This window comes from Helicoverpa zea, chromosome 9 (genome assembly GCF_022581195.2).
Source record: "Helicoverpa zea isolate HzStark_Cry1AcR chromosome 9, ilHelZeax1.1, whole genome shotgun sequence".
Taxonomy (NCBI): Eukaryota; Metazoa; Arthropoda; class Insecta; order Lepidoptera; family Noctuidae; genus Helicoverpa; species Helicoverpa zea.
The window spans coordinates 2289337-2311728 of record NC_061460.1 but is presented as its reverse complement, the minus strand read 5'-3'; the positions used below and the strand labels follow the sequence as shown (position 1 = coordinate 2311728).

Genomic DNA, 22392 nt, shown 5'->3' with positions numbered 1-22392 from the left:
TGCGTAAGAATTATTGGGACCACCTTACCGTCTAAGATTGATGACTATTTTAGCCCTTCTGAACTTGAAGTGTGGTCCAATAAGATTTACATTATTGCTCAAGCTATGCTATATTGCTGCAGTAGTAGGACCTCGTCATCCAAGCCTTTTTGTGATGCGTTTTTAGCCAATGTCTGGATCCCTTCACCTTTCCGTTGTGATGCATTTTTCTATAATCCCTATAAAATATGGCTGAATAACCAACCATTGTGAAGTATGGAACAGTTCGCAAGCCTTATGTTCACCATAAAAGTTTACGGGGCCATACACGCGACTGAAGCTTTCTATCGATCTAGTTTTAGTACTTCTAACTATTCGCATGAATATATCGTGTTTGTCTATTTTTGCAAAAGGATAAAATTACCTGTCTGTCGGTATATTCAAGCTGTTCAACTCGTTTACTTGTGAATCAAGCATGACACAAAATGGGTTTACGGGAGATCTTTGAATTGAGGCAAGAGGATTTTATGGAATTTGGTGGAAATAAATGCTGTGTCTTTCTCCAGGTAGATTTATGCTGGAACTGAAAATCAAACGAGTATACCTGATTCAAACCGAATTCGATTGTAGTACAAAACATCACAGCGACTTGTCTACCATTTATGCAGTTTTGCATGACGTCACATACGCTATCTTGTTTTTATGTCAATAAAAGTTCCTGTCTTTCCTTCATAAAAACGCAAACAGGTTCCACTGCAAATAATATCAACATCGTTAATTGGATAATCGGCATAGCCTGCTAAGTTCTCACACGCTAAGGACTGGATTCAGGAATGCTGAGTATCTGACTGTCGAGATTACACCAGACATACATGGGAATGTGGACCAAGTTCAGTAGTTAGTGTAAAAAAGGAGGTTTTCACGTCAACAAGTTGTAGAACAAGTTGTGACTCAGCCAGCTTTCGACACGGTCTAGGCTACGTTATTAAGCGATTTGCAGTAGGAATGCTTATTATACGTGACTGTTTTATGGCGCAATCAAATTAATGTTTGAGGTTTTTCAATCTTTCGAATTCATATTAATAAATTGAGTCATAGTGCTACCTCGGTCTGTAGAGCTATTTGTAAGAAATCAATCAATATTATTCTCAATTTATAACAGTTCAGATTATAATATTAATGTGTCTAATGACCTATGCATGCATGAGAGATTGCGGTAGAAATAAGTCTTCGGGTTTTTCGTAATTTTGACCAGGCGGGTGTCAAATTAATAAGTTTGCGATTGCAGTAAGAAATGATCCTTTCAAGAAGTTCCAAAGCTTCCCACAGCACATTAGATTATAATTAAAAGCTGCTCGAGCAAATAGCTCAATGGCGCCGCACGTTCATCTCAATTGTATGTAATTTGTTGCGTGACACCGCTCAACGCTCGACGTCGTAATGTCCCATTATTATGATTTTAATGCGTTTACTAATGTTCCACTCGTTTCATTGATATGTTGAGGAAAAAGGGTTTCTTTAGCTTGTTTGTAGAGGGGGCAATCTGGTATATTAGTCACTGGGAAAATGGTACGGGATTTTATTGCAGATACTTCTAAAATACCAGATACAACTAAAGAAAACATTTTTGGAAAAGTCAGAGCGGTCCTGGAGGCACCATTTTAAAATTGAGCCTTAAAGCAAGAATATTGCCATAAAAGGGATTCATCTCATAAACCTGATACGCCCTTACTCCACAACTGGCCGTTTATCTCCGTCATACAATCCACGCCTGGTGTCGTAACACTATCCTAGGGCACCACACGTTATTCCTAGTTTATACAGTGTCTAGTTATCTGAGAAATGCGAGCGAATGCATTCGAGATAATTTTAATGGTAGTGATAACACCACATTGTACCAACAACGGCCCATAGTTGGCGCATTTAATGGGAACCAGTGAACTACACACTGCGTGTGGTCGGCTTTTGTTTAGACGGTGTACACCCGAACGATTTGCTACTACGTATATCATTCCGATTGTTTTACAATGTCACGGCAAACCTTTGAGAGGTACTGTACGGTTTCCAGTTACCGTCTATGCCAGGAAATTAATGTGTTGGGTTGGTTTTCAGTAAACTGTGTGTCTGATTGATGATAATGGATGTTAGTGATGTTTTGACTAGTTTGGTGTTCATGTTTTCTGGCTTTTTCCTTACTGGGTTTACTCTATCATGAAAACGTTTTTTTTTGTCGCCTAGAACATTTTACTGCACCGTCCCAATTTCTCCGAAAGAGAAGCATTCCCATGCCTTTCTCCATAACATCCCAGGGTCACCATATTCTTCAGTATCCCATATATTAATTCTACCCCATCATTTGTTACAGATGTCCTCTCGGTGAAAGTGAAGTACCATCGGTCCGGCCCACCATGGCGTCGTAGGCAGCAATACTGATAGATAGTTGCGGTAAGTACATACATCTATATGTATCCTAAGCGGGAGACATTGTGAACACTGGCAGCAGGACATCAATTTCAGACAAACTACTCCCCAAGCGAAAATGTACCTTATTAGTTCTGCTTTTTGACTTCCTATCCCCTTACACGTCGTCTACGTACAGTTGGTTTCACAAAAGTTTGCGCACATATCAAAACTTTGTCGGGAAAATTTCTGTCTCGTGAATTTATTAAGTTTCGTAATATAAGTGTACCTACGTATGTTTCTGTGATGTTATTGTTTGTTTTTCTTTAGCTTGACTGAGCTTTTTGTAAGAAAGTAACCGTTTTATTGAAAATGTTTCTGTTCTTCGAAGTGAGGGCAAAAGCATTCTCTTATCGATTTATTATTCCAAGATAGTATTCCAAGATCTTCGCGTCATAGTTTATTTGAAATGCACTTAAACTAGTTGCATTCCTGTTGTTCTATTAAGTGCATTTAAGCTCTGTCGTCTCGAAAACGTGACGTCTACGACGTGCTAAAGATTAAACAGAATTCTCTTTTAAAAGGTTTACCCTTTGGATCTTAAGAGTCGAGTAAATAAGTGAGAAATACAACTTAATTTCATATTGCTTGATACTTTTTCTCCATAAAAAATGTGGTTATGTCAGAGATAGCAAAACGCCGTCTCGGTTTCAATATAGCCACTGTACCTACACCACTCGTTAGCCACTTTAAAAGATAAAGATACTTGAAATTTAAGCCTTATCAAATTGTAAATATGCCGTAATATCTTTAGGAAGACAAGCGTGCATTACGTTTGACCTAATGCGAAAGATAAAAGGCCTATAAACCTATTTCGTAATGGCCTATCATAACATTGTTGTTATTAATTCGTAATTAATTGAAGTTTGTTATTCTGTTGTCGGCGTGAGGTTGGAAACAGATGTTCCACATTTGCAAATAGATGTTAATTTTAGAACGCAATTAGCGATGTTGGCTCATTTGATCAAATAAGTATTCATTCATTTTGTACTACAAGACTTCATGCAAGTAATAAATTGATTGTTCTTTAAACAAGAATGAAAAATCTAAGTCTGCTAGCCAAAATAAATATTTTACTAGCGAAAAATTACAGATAGGTAGGTACGAAAAATAATATTCAGTGTTTGTTGCACTATTAGTAGGTACACTTATTTAACATACAAGTCTGGTTCCAAAATCAGACTAACTGAATTAGATTTAATCTAAATTAAGAAGCCTTTTTGAATTAACCGTTAATATTGTGTCTGCTGAATATCATACATTTTCAAACATAATAGGTATCAGGATAGAAATAGGGTAAAGGCGGGATAGATGCCCCACTTTTTGAAATATGCTTATAATTTAATAAATATTAGTTCTACATTAATAACACCTATGAATGTAACTAGTTTAATCCTTTATGTTTATTTGTGATTTGTCTTTTTGGACCTATATACTACACGTTTTGCAGATTTTAGCTTTTTGTAGACCTCAATTTTTGGGGATAGATGCCTACCCCTATGGATAGTTGCCCCACCTTGAAAATACTAGCGAGGATAGATGCCTACGGTGCGGGATAGATGCCCTTCATATTGTTTAAGTATATTATATTAATAATATTTATATTTTTTTTTACTTTAATTTATTTGAAATAAAAAGTATTTTGCAGTTTTTAAAATCTTTTTATATTCATTATCAGATTAATTAAAATTAACACAATAAAATTCTAAAGGTATTTGTTCAACAAAAATAATGTATTTTATATTTTAAACCCTTATTATAAAATATTAATTATTTAGTTTCAACATGCAAAATCATAAAAATCATTCTTTCTTAAAAACTAAAATAACACAATATACTTAGCATCATAATATTTAACCGGACAGTGCTTTAAGTTTTCTACATCTCGAGCAAAAATTTCTGAAAAGTATACAGGTTTCATGTAACGAGCACTGACACATTACACATTGAATCCAGTCGGATTTCGATTTTGTTTATTCATAGTTTTCAAAGCATTATATGCAGTTATTTTTATTTGTATCTTTAGGCTCATCCTGCCCATCTCTTTTAGTCTTCTTCACCGGCAAACCTTTAGTTTTCAATTCCTTAACTTTGTTCTTAAGTGAATTGTCTTCATCTTCACTGTTTGAACTGTAAATCATTCGTAATCAATAAAAAGTGTAAATACCTATACATAAACACATGAAAAATATAAAAAATATATATTCAAAGCACTTATAATACATTCAGGATACACGTGATGTAGGGAGGGATAGATGCCCCTAGGGGCACCTATACCGTAAAAAATCAGGGCAACTATCCTTTTTGACAGGGTTAGATGCCCTAGTAGTTTTTTAAATAAATAAATACAATAGAGCAACTATTTACATCAAAATGTATACTTCATGAAACAAATACATACGTAATAAAAAAATTGATGGAATTAATATCTACTTATAAAGTTATACAACAGCAAATACTCACCTTTAAAAATTTTACGCTCGCTGTAAGTTCGCCGCGGAGATGAATTCACACACGAGCGAAACGCGACCTCACCCCTCGATGGCGCGTGGCTAATTTAGGTGCGGGGTGCTTGTGGCTTCTAGTTAAACGGTTGTTTCTTAATCGTGAGCATGGGAAGTTAGGTTTTTTAAAAATGGGGCATCTATCCCACTGCGGCATCTATCCCGCCTTTACCCTACATCATGATAGCTACCGTTAGTCCTAGCAGTGCCATTGACGTCACAACTCGAATCGTGCAATGCATATAATTCATTTATTTGTATTTACTTTCAAATCCAGTTTAGAAGTTGACAAAGAAAATTGCAATGGAGGCTACACTCACTTCAACTATATAAAAACAATCATTACACAAACAGAAAAAATTCGCCATTTTTTTTGGCGATTTTTTTTATCTCAAACGCTATTGCAATAAAAAATATGGGAATTACTTAGCAAATTAGTTCTACCTCCAATTAAAACAAAAACTTTACACCTGTACAACCTCCTCCTATTTAAATCAGTTCAAGTTATAATAATAATGTCGGGACACCTTTTCACACACGGTCGGTTAGCCCCATGCTAAGTTATTAATTAACTTGTGTTACGGGTGCTAACACAACTGATAAACTACATATATAACTACAAATTTATAAATACATATAGTAACACCCAGACCACGGCTAACAAGCATGCTCATCACACAAATGTCGACCGAACCGGCAAACTTTTTACTTCTAGACTAATAGGTGAGGAAGCTTAACTAATTAGGTGAAGTCTACAAGCTGAATTACTTTAAAAGGGTCAATTCCCACTGAAAGAGCAGCGGCCGGCAGCGGCCGTAAGAGCACGGACAATGTAAGAGCGCGGCCCGGCGCGGCCCAGCGCGGCGCCGCGCGGCCCGCCGCGCTCGCGCTCAATCACTTGCATTTACGGCCGCTGCCGGCCGCTGCCGGCCGCTGCTCTTTCAGTGGGAATTGACCCTAACAGATTCAACTGATAGATAGCTTCTTCGAGCCAATCTATTTTCCTTAAAAATAGTCATTTTTATTACCTGGAAGGTATACATAGCTATGACGTTCAGGTGATGAAGGATCATGATCAACATGTAATGATTGTCCATGTAATGAAGGAGGCAGTTATTCTTAGTCTTTTTCTATCTTATAAATTCTCCTAATCAAGACTGTACCTACATACTTCGCTAAATAAGTCACGAGATTGTAAACAAAGACAAGGAAGTTGCGTTGACAGCTTATAAATACATATAGTAACACCCAGACCACGGCTAACAAGCATGCTCATCACACAAATGTCGACCGAACCGGCAATCGAACCCGGGACCTCAGGTACGGCAGTCCGGCATGGTGACCATTGCGCCATCGAGGTCGTTAAATGTTCTTATTTTAAAACAAAATAATTCATATTTTCCCCTTTCCCTATCCAGGTGTGATCGTGAAAGGTCGCGATGGGCGCGCCGGGCGTTTCGGACGAGTATTCGCCGCCGCGTCTCTCGCGGCTGCTGCACGCCTTGCCGCATATCAACGTGACTCTGCATCGGGTTAACGACACGTTTGCTCCTAATTCCCCTGTTTATCTAGAGGTGAGGGTGGCCTACTTTTGTTGTAATGTAGATCTTAAGAAGATATCTAGTAGGTTTAATCTGGTGAGAGGCGATTGAAGAATCCCTTCCTGCGAAAAATAATGTCAACAACTCAATTGAAGAAAGGCAGATTATAGTGACTTTGCAAATAGCCAAAATTAAGTCTTGTTATAAATTGAATGTCTAAACAATTGTACATTATCTAAATACAGTTTCACCATAAAAGTATCTACACAACGGGTCTATTTTTTTTATAATATAGTAGACTTCAATCTTTTTTGTCTCATCTTCACACATGTTATCAGAGAATAGCACACTTGTGCCGCAATACGTTTGTCCACACAACGTGACAGTTAATTAAGGATCTCGTTTGTCTCAGGCGACATGCAGGCTCTTTATTGAAGTTTCCAAACTATTGTCATACTAGTGCTTATCTTGGAAATATATTATATAGAATTATATGTATAAAACTACTTACTACTAGGACTAACTTCAAAATTGAAACAAGATAAACGGGTCTGCTGGAAGAGATTTCGATTTAGAAATAAGCAGTACCTTTGTACTATTTCTATGCTATGTCTATTTCTTTTATATGTTCACTGTGTACATAAATTGTTAAATAAAAATAAATAAATAAATAAAATAAAGATAGCAGAAGTTAAAGCTTTAATAGATGCTGGCCCATTTTAGCACATTCGAAATTTTCGCTATCTATTGACAGACTTCTAAACAAGCGAAGATTCTCAGGATTAATGTAAATAACAGAAATGTTCTTATTATATCTCCACTTTACTCTCTAACAATTTTTAAATTGTAACTCTTTCTAGGATAACACTAACGTAACGTTGTATATTTCCAGAGCTTGGGCATCCTCGGATCCATACCGGGCGCGTGGCTGATCCTCACCCTGACAGTACTCCTCATATACCTGCTCACAAGATGCTGCGACAGAAAGCAACGGCCACCAAGGAGTATCACTGCTTTGAAGGTACGAACATCAAACTTTTTACTTCTAGACCAATAGGTGAGGAAGCTTAACTAATTAGGTGAAGTCTACAAGCTGAATTACTTTAACAGATTCGACTGATAGATAGCTTCTTCGAGCCAATCTATTTTCCTTAAAAATAGTCATTTTTATTACCTGGAAGGTATATGTACCTATGACGTTTAGGTGATGAAGGATCATGATCAACATGTAATGATTGTCCATGTAATGAAGGAGGCAGTTATTCTTAGTCTTTTTCTATCTTATAAATTCTCCTAATCAAGACTGTACCTACATACTTCGCTAAATAAGTCACGAGATTGTAAACAAAGACAAGGAAGTTGCTTTGACAGCTCAAAAGATACAATAAACCAATAGGTCAACGTTTCCGGCGAACTTTCTTTGCTTCACAGTCTTTCTAAGCGTTCAATGCAAGAGTTTGCACCTTAATTGTGTAATTAGTATTGTACTCATTAGAGAGCCTTTGATAATTGACTTCATTCAATATATGCTGAAGCGTAAATTGGACAAAGCTCACGTGTGGTCTTAGTAGAAGACTGTTGATACCTTTTGAAGTTACGTTTTTCTTGCCATCTGAATTTAGACATCGACCTTTGTAAAGTTCGAATGAGTGTTGTAACCTTTTTCGTGTTTATATCTATTATTCATTGTTACCTTGTTACCCGACACACTAGTACCTGTAACCTTCAGAATAAGCCAGTCGTAATGGGCATTCTTCATGGATTTTTCATGAGTTAGACCAGTCGTTGAACACGTAGTTTCACTTTGAGTTTTAAACACCTGAATTGATATCGCTACATTATTAAATTTCTTGAAGCAATCATCCTCATAAAGATAACCCATAATTTTTCGGCTTATGTATGAATTTATTCTGAAATTTGTCTCATAAATGTAATATTTAGCTCCAATATGGGTTAGTAGACCAAATTAAAGTAACAGCTGAACCAAATTAACCTTACAGACACAAAGTCCTCTTCCTTTAAGACAAAAGCAACTAGCACACTTCCCCGACAAGGAATGATAAACTCATCATGTACGCCCCAGAGGGTATCGTGCTCTATAAATAGTCTGCAAACACAATCAAAATAATTTCTCACAAGATGATATTACCACGTGTTGGAGCAAGTGTTCGAACGATCAGATGTTTATGCTCTTCATATTAAAAGAACCGTTAGGTACCTACCAATGATGGGAAAAAAATTAGGACAGTCGAACTTTGATGTTCTTTTTTGGAGATGCCTTTTGAAAACTTCCAAAGTTTATAAGGTGTCTGGTAATGTGTGATTCGTTTGTAAGTGTTTGTAGATCAAAAGGTTAGATCGTTTACGTAAATATGAAAGTGCATCGACTTTTTTGTGTAAAGTTTATGTAAATTGTAAAGTTTTAGGTAAGCTTCATGAAAGGTTGTCCCGTTTAGTTTGAAGGATCAAAGTCTCGTTTACTTGTGATCTCCAAGTCTAATCAATTTCTCATCAAAGGTAATCATGACATACTAAAACAAATCTATGTATGTATAAAGTTGAAGAGCTTACCTACCTGACAACACTTGCAGTGCTATTGAACTATGACTTAGGACTACATTTTTGGCTCACTAACTAACGTAATCAAAAATACACTTTGAAAAATTGACAGTTGAAAACGTGTTTGTTCTCAGATAACATTGATGATCCTATCGGTGCTGTGTTGCGGGGCGATCGGCGTCGGTCTCTTCGGCAACGATGACCTGCACAATGCCATGTTGCAAAGCATCCAGGCCGGCAACCAGCTGGCCGCGCTCGTTAACACTGTTAAGAACCAGGTGAGTTGTATTGATTGGAGGAAATGGGGGAAAAGAGATGTCTTGTGCAAAAGATTCACTGTTTTGCTGAATAGTTTGCAGGAGTCCTAACGATTGAAGATGAAAGCATGAAGCTCATGTTTATGTTTGCCCACGTGATTAATGAAACCTTGCAAAATATATATTTTTATATAAAACTTTCAAGACCTTTTTATAGCTCCTGTTTGAGAGCGTCTTTTTCCCTTTGATAATGATATTATTCCTAATTCATTTTTGCAGTCGAGCATCCTAGAAGAAGCAATGGGTTCGCGAGCACGGGCGCCTCTCGCCCGACTAGCGGACGCTCTAGACGCTCCCGTAGCCAACCAGACTGCTCTCGGCACGTTACTGCGAGCGTTGTCTGCTCTGCGCAACAACGCGAGCGCAGCTGCCTCAGCCGCTGACAATCTGCGCCGGCCACTCGCTGCGTTGAACCTCGACGCTTTTATGAAGGTGAGTGGAATATTACCCAGATAGCTTTCTGCATATTACGTCTTATGTACCCTCCTCATACTTATACTGTCTTGTGAATTACCTTTTTGTACTTACTTATGTATTACCCTTATGTACTTCTTTATTTATCACCCCTGTGTATTTACTTATGTTTTCTCCCAAAGTAACAATCCTTTATGAACTTTACTGCCCCTATAACCTAGGTACCTGAATTTTATGAATGTGGACTATAAGTGAGTTTTCACCCATATTGGTTGACTGTGACCTTTATTGAGTTACCTATATATTAAATACCTGTAATAATAATTGTGTTATCTTGTCAGCGTGAAGTTATATATTGATCATTGTGTATGTTATCTTTTTCTCAGCGTGCATGGGTTTGGGAGGCGGCGCGCTGGGCGGGCGGCATGGCGGGCTGGTGCTGCGGCGGTGCAGTCTGTGTCGCGCTGTTGGCTGCCGCCGCACGGCGATCGCGACGGGCGTTACTGTTGCTCTGTGTATGTATAGCCTTATTTACCGAAGTTATTTTTCGTATTTATGTAGTAGTCGGGTAATAAATAAGTTTTCTAAAATACATATTTCATTGAGACTCTGACGCTCACTGTAGGTAATGTCAGAAAGTAATGAAACTCCGTAATATTGATCGTTATTTCATCATGTTATCAAAAGTTTATGAGGACAAAATCTAAATATTGTTAAGAAGATCATTAGAGGAGATTAAAAAAAACACAGTTCCTTAAATATTTATTCATTTAAAAGGCCAAAACGTCGCACCTATGGGACACTATTGTAGGACCACATTAGGCGCGCAAACAAAATGTCTTAATTGGAAATACATTTTCATACAGGCAATATTATTCATACTTTGCAATTAACATCTGTGTTTTTTTCTTTGCTAATTTACATTATATCCTTTTCCGTGAGGGAGGAGGCCTGTGCCCAGCAGTGGGACGATAAAAAGGCTGTAACTGTAACCATAATTGACATTATATCTAGCTTGGTAGACCTTATGTAAAGGTCCCTATATATAAATAAATTGTCCATGTGTGTAGGTGGGAGCACTAGGCGCATTAGTGGTGTGCTGGCTGGCGGGCGCGGTGCTGGCGGCGGGCGCGGTGGCGGCGGCCGACGCCTGCCAGGACCCCGCCGCCGCGCTCGCGCACCATGCGCCCCACAACTTGCCTCAGGACGTATGTATATGATGCTACTGGATCGTCTGGTCTCTTGATGTCATTGAGCGTCTGAGAAGACTGTTTTTTAGAGTACAGTACCGAAAGGGAAGAACGGAACCTTATTACTAAGACTTCGCTGTCCGTCTTTCCGTTCGTCCATGCGTCTGATTCCAGACTGCATTTCCTTTACCGTGATAGCTAGACAGTTGATATTTTTGCAGATGATGTAGTATTGTCACCGCTCGAACTAAATATATTGAAAACTAAAATAAAATAAATATTTTAGGAAACTGGCATACAACAAACTTTTTGAATTCGTTTATACACACTAGTCATACTTGAGCTAGGCCGATTTTCACTTCGTTTGTTTAATTTTCCTTGTCTGAGAAGACAGATTTTATTTATTATTGTGTAAATTACATTTTTGACATGTGGCCATTAAACCGGCGTAAAACTCAACCAGTAAAAAAATCAGTCTAAGGACACCTTTCACCATTCCCAGATGGTGCATTACTACTTATCATGCAAGGTGTCTCGTGAAAACGTGCTGACTGCCGAACTGAGGAACGCGCAACGAGCTGTAGTGGCCGTCAGACAGGCGTTGGCTGTGCTGGCTAGAGGCGCGCCGCAGCTGTTTAATGATCCTGGTAAGTTTATTGTGATTTAAGGGTGTGTCTGTTTTTAGGTTGGACAATGTGTTCGGATTTATTTATGACTGTTTTGTATAGTAGTGCGGTTTTCTAGGGTAGCCGGGTCTAGGGATGGCGATTCTTTCCAAAAAAGATCGATTTTTAAATCGATTCGAATCAAGGTCTAATAAATCGATCCACAAAAAAATCGAGGTGAAAAGAATCGATTTTGCAAAAATCGATCTTTTTCGATTCGCATATTGAGTCTATGTTTTTAATACAAACACAAACCCATTTACTATTAAAGAGTTTTACTACTAAATCAAAGTAACAGGTAATAAAAAAGATATTTATTTCAGTTAGGTAGGTAGGTACATTAAAAAGTTATATATTTTTTTATATTTCCCAGTGCTTAATATCCAAGCTTTACTTTTATCTATTGTTAAAGGGCAAAGGACATTAAGTACACATCCATCTATCGAGTTTTTGAGTAAGTTTTTGAGTGAGTTCATCCATCTGTCGAAACAGAAAAATCGAATCTCGATTTTAGAGGGTGAAATATCGATTCAATGGATCGATTCAGTACACAAGATCGATTTAAAAAATCGATTTTTTTGGTCAAAAAAATCGATTCTTCGATTAATCGATCTCAGATCGCCATCTCTAGTCGGGTCCAGTTCGTATTCGATTTCAAACCAATTGATCGCGTAATTCGCGCCGCAAAGCAACGGACTTTTAGTGCGTTTGATCATTAGGATACTGGGATAGGAATCAACTGTTTGTTGTTTTTGCGTCGTTCCATCCGTTTCGCATTAGCATCCGGATCGCTCACGTAGTTCGCGCAGAAAGAGTGTCTTGCATGTAAAGACACGAGAGCCGCATATGCGACGACGGGGGTAGCGCGTAATGGGACAGCGGCGTTTATGTTGGTCACGCCGCACCGCAGGCTTTTGGTTCGCGGTTCGGTCTGTGCTTGTTATTCCGTGTTGCCATGATGACGTGGACGTTATAGTGCAATGTTTAGTAGGTGTTATTGTTACGGTCTGTCAGTCTATATTGTTTACATATGATTTTGTATATGTGCACAGGGCTGCAGCCGGCGCTGGGAGCACTGGGCGCGGGTACAGGCGAGGCGGAGCGCGCGCTGGTGGCGCTGAGCGGCGCGCTGGAGTGCCGCATGGCGCGCGCCTACTTCGTGGCCGCCGCGCGCGCCGCCTGCGACGCCGGCCTGCAGGTACTGTACAGCGGCGCGGGTGCACTGGGCGCGGGTACAGGCGAGGCGGAGCGCGCGCTGGTGGCGCTGAGCGGCGCGCTGGAGTGCCGCATGGCGCGCGCCTACTTCGTGGCCGCCGCGCGCGCCGCCTGCGACGCCGGCCTGCAGGTACTGTACAGCGGCGCGGGTGCACTGGGCGCGGGTACAGGCGAGGCGGAGCGCGCGCTGGTGGCGCTGAGCGGCGCGCTGGAGTGCCGCATGGCGCGCGCCTACTTCGTGGCCGCCGCGCGCGCCGCCTGCGACGCCGGCCTGCAGGTACTGTACAGCGGCGCGGGTGCACTGGGCGCGGGTACAGGCGAGGCGGAGCGCGCGCTGGTGGCGCTGAGCGGCGCGCTGGAGTGCCGCATGGCGCGCGCCTACTTCGTGGCCGCCGCGCGCGCCGCCTGCGACGCCGGCCTGCAGGTACTGTACAGCGGCGCGGGTGCACTGGGCGCGGGTACAGGCGAGGCGGAGCGCGCGCTGGTGGCGCTGAGCGGCGCGCTGGAGTGCCGCATGGCGCGCGCCTACTTCGTGGCCGCCGCGCGCGCCGCCTGCGACGCCGGCCTGCAGGTACTGTACAGCGGCGCGGGTGCACTGGGCGCGGGTACAGGCGAGGCGGAGCGCGCGCTGGTGGCGCTGAGCGGCGCGCTGGAGTGCCGCATGGCGCGCGCCTACTTCGTGGCCGCCGCGCGCGCCGCCTGCGACGCCGGCCTGCAGGTACTGTACAGCGGCGCGGGTGCACTGGGCGCGGGTACAGGCGAGGCGGAGCGCGCGCTGGTGGCGCTGAGCGGCGCGCTGGAGTGCCGCATGGCGCGCGCCTACTTCGTGGCCGCCGCGCGCGCCGCCTGCGACGCCGGCCTGCAGGTACTGTACAGCGGCGCGGGTGCACTGGGCGCGGGTACAGGCGAGGCGGAGCGCGCGCTGGTGGCGCTGAGCGGCGCGCTGGAGTGCCGCATGGCGCGCGCCTACTTCGTGGCCGCCGCGCGCGCCGCCTGCGACGCCGGCCTGCAGGTACTGTACAGCGGCGCGGGTGCACTGGGCGCGGGTACAGGCGAGGCGGAGCGCGCGCTGGTGGCGCTGAGCGGCGCGCTGGAGTGCCGCATGGCGCGCGCCTACTTCGTGGCCGCCGCGCGCGCCGCCTGCGACGCCGGCCTGCAGGTACTGTACAGCGGCGCGGGTGCACTGGGCGCGGGTACAGGCGAGGCGGAGCGCGCGCTGGTGGCGCTGAGCGGCGCGCTGGAGTGCCGCATGGCGCGCGCCTACTTCGTGGCCGCCGCGCGCGCCGCCTGCGACGCCGGCCTGCAGGTACTGTACAGCGGCGCGGGTGCACACAGCGCGGGTACAGGCGAGGCGGAGGCGGTTTCTACATAAGGACATTTCAGATTGTACAGGACATATAATAATGCACACCTTCCAGTAATATACTTAACTTTCTATCCCTCGTGTTCCAGGCATTGTCACTCCAGCTGCTAGCGGCGGTGGCGGCCGGCTTCCTGTTCACAGCTATCGTACTGGTAGACTCGCATGCCTGGATATACATCAACACAAAGTACGTTATCATTTCAAGCATTACTTCCTTGTTTTGCATACACCCATATTTATTGAGGAAATAAATTCCTTCTTTTCTTAAATTCGACTTCAATAATCTGTTCGGTTTTACCTGCTTCCCGAGTGAACTATTTACCACACTCGGATTAAAAACTGCTTATATGTAATTCTGATGTTTAAGCTGTACGACTGCTAAGTTTAATATCCATAAACTCCCTTCGTTCGTCCTACAGACGAAGCGGCGGCGGCGAGGAACAAGCTCCATTCTTATCAAGCGGCGGCAGCAGTCAGGCCAGCCGTACTTTACCAAGACCCGCGCCATACAACAACGGCAAACCGCCTTCTTACGGGGCTGCCGTACAACTGATGGATTTGGAGCGACCTAGGTGAGTGTATAGCAATGTCGATCTTATTACGTTAAATGTAGGGGATATAGTGGTGTGAACTTTATTACATAGAGATTTCAACGGCAAACCTATGGACTTAGAGCGGCCTAGGTGAGACTGCATAGCAATGTCGATCTTATTGACTTAGGCGTAGGGTATATAGCGGTGTGAACTATATTGCATAGAGATATCGGCGGCAAACCACCCTCCACTCCAGAGATATCAACCTTATTACCTTAAGTGTAGGGTTTATAGTTGTGTGAATATGTGCTGGCTGTTGTTATTGGTGAAGTCGTCTCCGAAGTTAGCCGAAGTGGACCGAATGTTTCCGAATGGGTCAAGTCAGTTGAAGGATGCAAATATGATTAAAAATCATAGTTTTAGTTTTGACATTTTTGATTTTAATGGTTAGGCTAATTTGTTTCTTTTACTTATAAGCCTTATGTAATTATTTAGAATGGACTGAATTGACATAGTTGATTGACATAGTTGATTGACGACTTCCCTAATAATGTAGCTGGCATGATAAAAGGAGATGGCCAAATTTTCATAGTAAAAAAACCCAGAATCGACAGCAACGAAATGGGTACCAATGGGTTCATTATGATAGACCTTTGATGGTGCCAAAAATTCCAGTCTGAAATCCATGGGGTATAGGAGCTATATCATATTTTCACAAATATAGGTTATGTTGAATTTATGTGGATTTCAAAGATTATTTACATAAAGGACCATAAAAAACAAGGTATACTAACATTATACATGCGAATAGTAACATCACCATATTTACAGAGTTTGCCTGGTAATTAAAAGGTCTTGAGTTTGACCCCCACCCATTGACTATTGACATGAACCACTCCAGATACCTACGACTAAGTACCGACCTTACCTACATGAAGAGGTTTCCCTGTTATGTGTAAACTTCTGAACTGGCAAAGGTTAATTTGAAAATAAAATTAAAAGTAAAAAAAAGTTATTTTTAGTTGTTTAGTCATTATATTCGCATTAGTGAATAGTTCTCGTCAATGCGAATAATATAAGCCCAAACATGAGGTAGTTAATATTTACCATTGCCGAGTTCCCTTGATCTTCTCTATTCTCCATCATCTGGTCAGCTCTAAACCTTCACTCGTGTATAGTGCTAACAGACATACACCTAAGTGTAAAGTTTTTACCCTATGCACAATTTCTAATGAACAGCAAACAGAAAAGTTAAGCTTTTTTAGTACTAAAATCTTCATCGAAAAAACCTTGTAAAAAGAGAACCCCATGGTTTTTAGATGATATGAAATACTTTTTGTAATCTACACATTATACTGAATCCAACCATACATATGAAGTTTCTGTCGACTCTGGGTTTTTTTTTGGCCATCTCCTTTGATCTGAAGTATGGATGGCTTACTAGCGCCATCTATAAAGCCATATATAAAATCTTAGCTTTATTAAGTACCTAGTCCCGTTGTCAATGGTGAGTATTTACTAGTTTCTCTAATTAATATATACTGTGATCCGACGCTCCGATCTAAGGTATTAATGTGTGTAGCTAACTTTACTCTATTCATTGACATCGCACTTAACTAAATGTACATAATTTTTATTTGAACTACTAACACCTTTGTTTTCTCATTTTTAACATTGTACTTATCGATTTTCATTTCACGAACACATTTTGCGCCATCTTGAAACTGGCTAGGTTTACATTACGACCCAATACGCAGCACCCATATTGTATGTCAAAAAATATATTTTATAATCAGCTATTTTATAAAAAATACTGGCTGGAACAATGTCACGCATTTTTATAGGATTGGTTCTATACCAAAAAGCTGTTATAATGTGCTAGTCGGTACAGTTTTTGTCTAACAATTATGTCGTAATCTAAACCTACACCCACAATTTCTAACACACCAAAAACCATTAAGATTCATTCAACCATTTAATATAACGTCCTAAACCCACTAAATCAAACCCTTCGGCATACGACGTACGTACGTATTACGTAATGCGAACTTAGCCACGGTAAATATGTTTGACGTTCTGTCTAGCCCCGGCAAGCCACCATCCTACGGCGCCGATGTGCAACTCATGGACTTCGACAAGCCCAGGTAAGTGCCACCGAACTTTTTGGTGCACTTGACAGCTGTCAATTTTGAAAAGAGAATGGCGCATTTTGTACTGGCTGACAGCGCTGTCAACTGCACTAAGAAACGGTCAGACCATATTTGTGTGACGTCTTCAATAGGCCTTTGTGTTTTATAAAGGTTTTATTCACGTGCATACAATGGCAGCAATGGCAAATATGTACATTTTATGGAGGAGTGATAAGCTGTAATTAAAAAATGGAACTATGAGAAAAGCTTAAATTCTAACTGGACGTAGTTCTTAGATGGTTTAACCTATTGAGCTTTTTTCTTAGTGAAATTGTGTAGTATTGTGAAATTATATTTTCAAATTAAGTATTTCTATGTAAAATGCACGTGATTAAAACCAATTAAGTGTGCATCTGTTCATGTCATCATCCCACGCAATACTGACAATAACTAATAATTCTCTCCTTGATTTAGCACAAAAAAGTTTAAAACCGTCTAATCTTCCCTAAATATTTACTGAACCCTTTGTTTGGTCTACTCGGGGTCTTACGCCATTTTACTATAGCGATAACTGAACCATAATTAGGAGTATAATTGCCGCTCATTGAAAACTGAAAACAGTTCGGTTATCGCTATACTTAGTTACGGTTTCTGTGATGTGTATTGGGATCCATATTGTGGTTTAATTTCTTGAAATTTTCCACGTCAGAGGCCGTCAGGCGGATTTGAGAAAACTCTGACACTAGGGCTTGTTAGGTGATTATAGCTACAGCTCACTCGATAAGAAGAAGATTTCTTGAAATAAAGGAATCAATAAAAAAAAGAAAGGGTTTATAATTACGTGGGCCAGTCTTTTCTCCTATGTAAAATAAAGAGTCAATATTAAAAAGTTATATGTTCCGGGCACGTAGGTCTCGCATGTCGGGCAGCGCGACGCTGGGACGCGGCGCGGGCGGCGGCGGCGCGGCGGCGCTGGGCGGCGCGCACACGCTGGGCCGCGCGCCGCACAACGGCAAGTACGCCACGCTCAGCAAGCAGTGCAAGACGCTCGAGAGCAGCGACTTCTACTGAGACCGGCCCGGCGGCGCGCACCCACCCGAACACAACGCAGGTATGTTACTATACTTATTGAAATAATATTACAAGTTACAGATATAGAAAAATATAGTGGTGTAGTTGGGTATAAATTTCTAAAGCAATCATTGAAAATCGGGGTTTGAAAGCGACGTAAGCAGATGATCTCTGTAAAACTGTAGATTAGCATCTTTTTGCTGAGGCTGGGAGCTGATTATAACATAGAAGTGAAGGCAGATAACGATGATCTAGAGGAGTTAGATCAAATATCAAATTGAGATTCAACATGTTTTATTATGTTGTGTGTTTAATCTTCCAGGTCAAACGGGACGTTCGACAAGCCTGAACCGCTTCGACCCGAAGTACGCGTCGTTCGGGCCCCGCGCGCCGCGGCCGCGTCCCGCCGCCGCCGCCGTCTCGCTCGGCACCTTCTCCGCGCCCGCCGCCGACAAGTTCGCCACCGTGCGGCCCGCGCGCAAGCACGAGCCGCAGCCGCTCTCCGCCGCCGCGCTCGAGTACCGCTCCCTGCAGCGCCCGCGCCGCGCCCCGCCCACACAGCCCCACGCTACCCACACCACGCACCGCCGCCGCCAGGAGCGCCCCGAGCGCCCAGAGCGCGGGGAACGCCCCGAGCGCGGCGAGCGCCCCGAGCGCGGCGAGCGCCCCGAGCGCCCCGAGCGCGGCGAGCGCGAGCGTCCCGAGCGCTCCGAGCGCGCCGAGCGCATCCACCCCCCGCACCAGGACACGCGCGACCTCTACGCCGTCACAGAACTCTAGGGAACACCCCACACCTCCCTCACCCCCATAGACATACTGCTATAACCCCCAGTGAAATAAATCACTTCAAAAAACGCTGCGGCTGCCCCTAGTGTACCCCCAATCTCTCCCTAAGACGCTGTGACCAGTGTACTCGATACGATTCGTGACGATTTCGACACTCGATATGTCGCTATGTCGATCATAGCGAATGCAGAGTGAACTATGAACTTTGTGGATTTGTGACTGATATGTTCTCGGCTGTGGATTTACTGTTTACGTATGTGCTAACAGAATAGCTGTCGAAAAGTTATTTCAAAATAAAAAGACAAGTTTTTGAAGTAGCTTAAAATTGATTAAAGTAAAAAGACGTTTGATGACGAGTTTCTGTCAGCACAGATGTGTAACGGCTCGATTGATTTCTACCTGCGCGTGATTGCTCAAAATCTTTGTAATTTATTGTGAATACTGGTCTAATATATTTTACATCTAAAATATTTTGACTATAGTTATTTTTGCTGTCTCGAATTTTGATAGTGAATCAGTTTAGCACAAATATTTAGGTAATGTTACAACGTAACTACACTAAAAATCATCTTCAGTGAGGCCTATGTTTTTTACATATTTTTATCAAAAACTTGCATCGGCATAATTTTTTATTGTTTGTTTGTCAGTATGTATAATTAAAGTCTAATAAGGCTGTGTTAGCGAATGTTGACGACCAATATTTTATAACAATTTTGTTGTAACTCTCACGTTAAAGTTTATAGTGACGACTGCTGTCAACAAACACTGTTGAATGTTTTTGAACTCGGGTTTTCGCTCAATATAGTTATAAGATGAATCCGGCTATGGTCTAACTTTCCAACTGTTAGTATGATTAAACGCTTTTTAGCGCTAACTTTAGGACGAAATTGCCAAATTACTGGAAAAATATTCTTTTGGCATGTTTCTATTACATTTAAAAGTAGTTGGCTTGGAGCCCGACAGTAGAAATTTTATTGCATTGTATATCTCTACATAATGTAAGCATGTACAAAATATTAACAGTAGATAATCGTAATTTACTTTCATCCTTGTGTGCTATTACACAAATAATTAAAACGACGTTTGAAATATAAAATTATCATTATTTTGAATTAATCTGGAATCTCTACCGGCTATAGTAATAAATATTGTTTAGCTTTCATATTTATGGCTCAAAATTTTAACTGATTTGAATTGCGTGGACCTAATGTAAATATAAGTTAGGGCTATTTAATTTTAAATTTGAATTCAAACTTATTTTATTTACAGCTAATAAATTAATTGTAAATAAAATAAAAATTAAGCATTCCATCGTGTGTGACTAGTAAGATGTGGAATTGGTAGAAGCAATTTAAATAAAAAATGTATTAATTATTTGTAAATAAGGTGCAAATGATAACTGCCATTTGATCAAGAATTATTCTGACGGTTTGTCTGTAAACAGTGTAGTATTAATATTAATGGAAAACTACTGCTCTTGCTATTAACACCACAAAATGTAACTATTAATCGTTTAATGGAGGCGTGTATTTTTGAAAATAATCTAGGGATATGCTTATACAATATTCTGAACAAAACGTTGAACTAAGAGGTTGAATATTGGCGCCGGGCACGCCACATACAAATTTGGCTCTTGTGCAAGTCAAAATAAAGGTTATTTTCAATGATACACGGCCGGGATAATCTTATTAGCTGTATCTAATAAATTACGTAGGATAAGTAACAATGGTACCATTTTTTATTCTATTAAGCGAACTGTTTTGTATCTCAGTATTAAAATAGGGAATTTTGTGAGACTTTACAACGACGTTCGTACGGTTTTTTATGATCAAAGTATTCTTTAAGTTTCTCAAATTTCACGGTACCATATGCAGTGTATTCGCCAAAGATAAAGCATAATTTAACTTAAGTATGTTTAAGGTTTAGGTGGTAAGGTTCAAATTTGTACAGCAACAAGTTACTCATCGTCAATATCGTGAAACCTTCGTTCGGTCCCAGTAGCCTCAATAACTAATTTATTACTGCCAATAGATAAAGCAATAGATTCTCAAACCTGTGTATTCCCTGGGATCCGACCGAAGAGGATGGCTGTTAATAATTGTGATTATTTTCTCGTCTGAATGGTATAAACGAATAAAACCTATTCGGTCACTTTTGAGACTACGAAATTTTTATATCTCTTTTTTACGACGTAAAAATTGTGGTGTCGTAATGTGGCGTGACCCTAGTGTGTAAATTTCAAACGAAATGGAAATAAAATATGCAATAACAAAAATATACTATCTCTACATTGTAAGAAAACACAATTTTTCAATGTAATTACTGCACACTATTTATAATCGTAAATAATAAACAGTTAGACAGTTGTAAAATATGTTTACGGTTCTTACGAGGTGATTTCTTACCGGGTAATGTATCCGAACGTTGATTGATTCGCGGGATATTACGCAAAAAGGTTTTTTTAGCAAATCCGGGAACAGAAATTGCTTCAGTTGTTCGAAGCTTGTTTGCTTTTAATTTGAATACAATACAATGAAGTTACCGTAGTGTGGTAATATATTTACCTAAATAGGAAGCGTAACGCGGGAGTAAGTAACGCGAATTTCGAATATTAGCCTTTTATTTCTAAAATAATGAACATCAATTAATATAAGGTTAGTAATTTTTGTTCTGCATTTTCTTAGTAGGTTTGCTAAGTCATTTTTGAAGGAACATCCACATTTTGAATTTACGATTGAAGTATTTTCTCAGTTATGAAATTTCTTGATACTTTAATAGAATAATGTGGACCGTTTTGATGTTTCCTTTTTATTACAAAGTGCCATAAATTATGTTGTTACTGATTATCCAAGTGATTATTTGGCAGCGTATCCGAATAGATTATTTTTCGAAATACTGAATTTAGAATTTACACGTTTATGTTTTTAAAAGTTTTTTTAAAACTCGCTTTATTCGTTGTTTTGCTTTTTCAAGTCAATTATGGTGCGCCCGAGTATGTTTAATGTAATGTAAATGCAATTGTCACTGTGTGTTGTAAGAGATGAGGTACCATAACAATCCCTAATTTATATAAAAAAGTGTAATTACAATATGACTTATTTTTATTTTAAAACTAGCTGATCCCGCGAACTTCGTATCGTTCAAACCTTCCCTGGACCTCTACAAACATTTTAAAACCAAAATCAGCTCAATCGGCCCAGCCGTTCTCGAGTTTTAATCAGACTAACGAACAACAATTCATTTTTATTTATATAGATATGTGTATTGTCGGTAGTTTATTTTATTCTGACTAGAGAAGATGGTAACATCTCAGGTTGAAATAAGCTCAATAAAATAAATACAGGACAAAATAGATTATTACAAATCCGCTTACATTTTTAACAAAAAATATAAGCAACGGATGATTGTAACGCTAATTACCTATTTTTAAAAACAACGTTTTTTACTAATTCCTCTTATTATGCACCTAACATCTGTGAACAAAATAAAAATTAATATTAAATTGATTTGACTTAGTTCAAAATGGCCGTCGTTTCTTACAACACAAGGTGCGTTAGTGTTAAGTCTCATCTCGTGATGTATGACGTGTATAACGTAAATTATAAACGGTTGATGATAGAACAAGTGTATGAGTTTACAATGAAAATAATAAATGGATTAAAAATA

The 22392-nt window shown here is 40.7% G+C and overlaps 1 protein-coding gene across 3 annotated transcripts in view; it reads left to right on the top strand.

Moving 5' to 3' along the window:
* The window catches only part of LOC124632944 (protein tweety-like), an 86902-nt gene extending 64510 nt beyond the window's left edge, over nucleotides 1-22392 (top strand). Inside the window, exons 2-15 of one of the 3 annotated variants that reach the window (XM_047167965.1) lie at nucleotides 2345-2424; nucleotides 6362-6517; nucleotides 7377-7505; nucleotides 9178-9321; nucleotides 9580-9792; nucleotides 10161-10289; nucleotides 10845-10982; nucleotides 11467-11611; nucleotides 12682-12827; nucleotides 14297-14394; nucleotides 14627-14779; nucleotides 16825-16884; nucleotides 17781-17980; nucleotides 18263-22392. In XM_047167965.1, the coding sequence (XP_047023921.1) occupies nucleotides 6383-6517; nucleotides 7377-7505; nucleotides 9178-9321; nucleotides 9580-9792; nucleotides 10161-10289; nucleotides 10845-10982; nucleotides 11467-11611; nucleotides 12682-12827; nucleotides 14297-14394; nucleotides 14627-14779; nucleotides 16825-16884; nucleotides 17781-17940 (1650 nt within the window). In that variant the 5' untranslated portion in view covers nucleotides 2345-2424; nucleotides 6362-6382 and the 3' untranslated portion in view covers nucleotides 17941-17980; nucleotides 18263-22392. Of the gene's footprint in view, nucleotides 1-2344; nucleotides 2425-6361; nucleotides 6518-7376; nucleotides 7506-9177; nucleotides 9322-9579; nucleotides 9793-10160; nucleotides 10290-10844; nucleotides 10983-11466; nucleotides 11612-12681; nucleotides 14225-14296; nucleotides 14395-14626; nucleotides 14780-16824; nucleotides 16885-17780; nucleotides 17981-18262 lie in introns of those variants that run through there. The other 2 variants (XM_047167966.1, XM_047167964.1) reach the window with 2 other exon arrangements.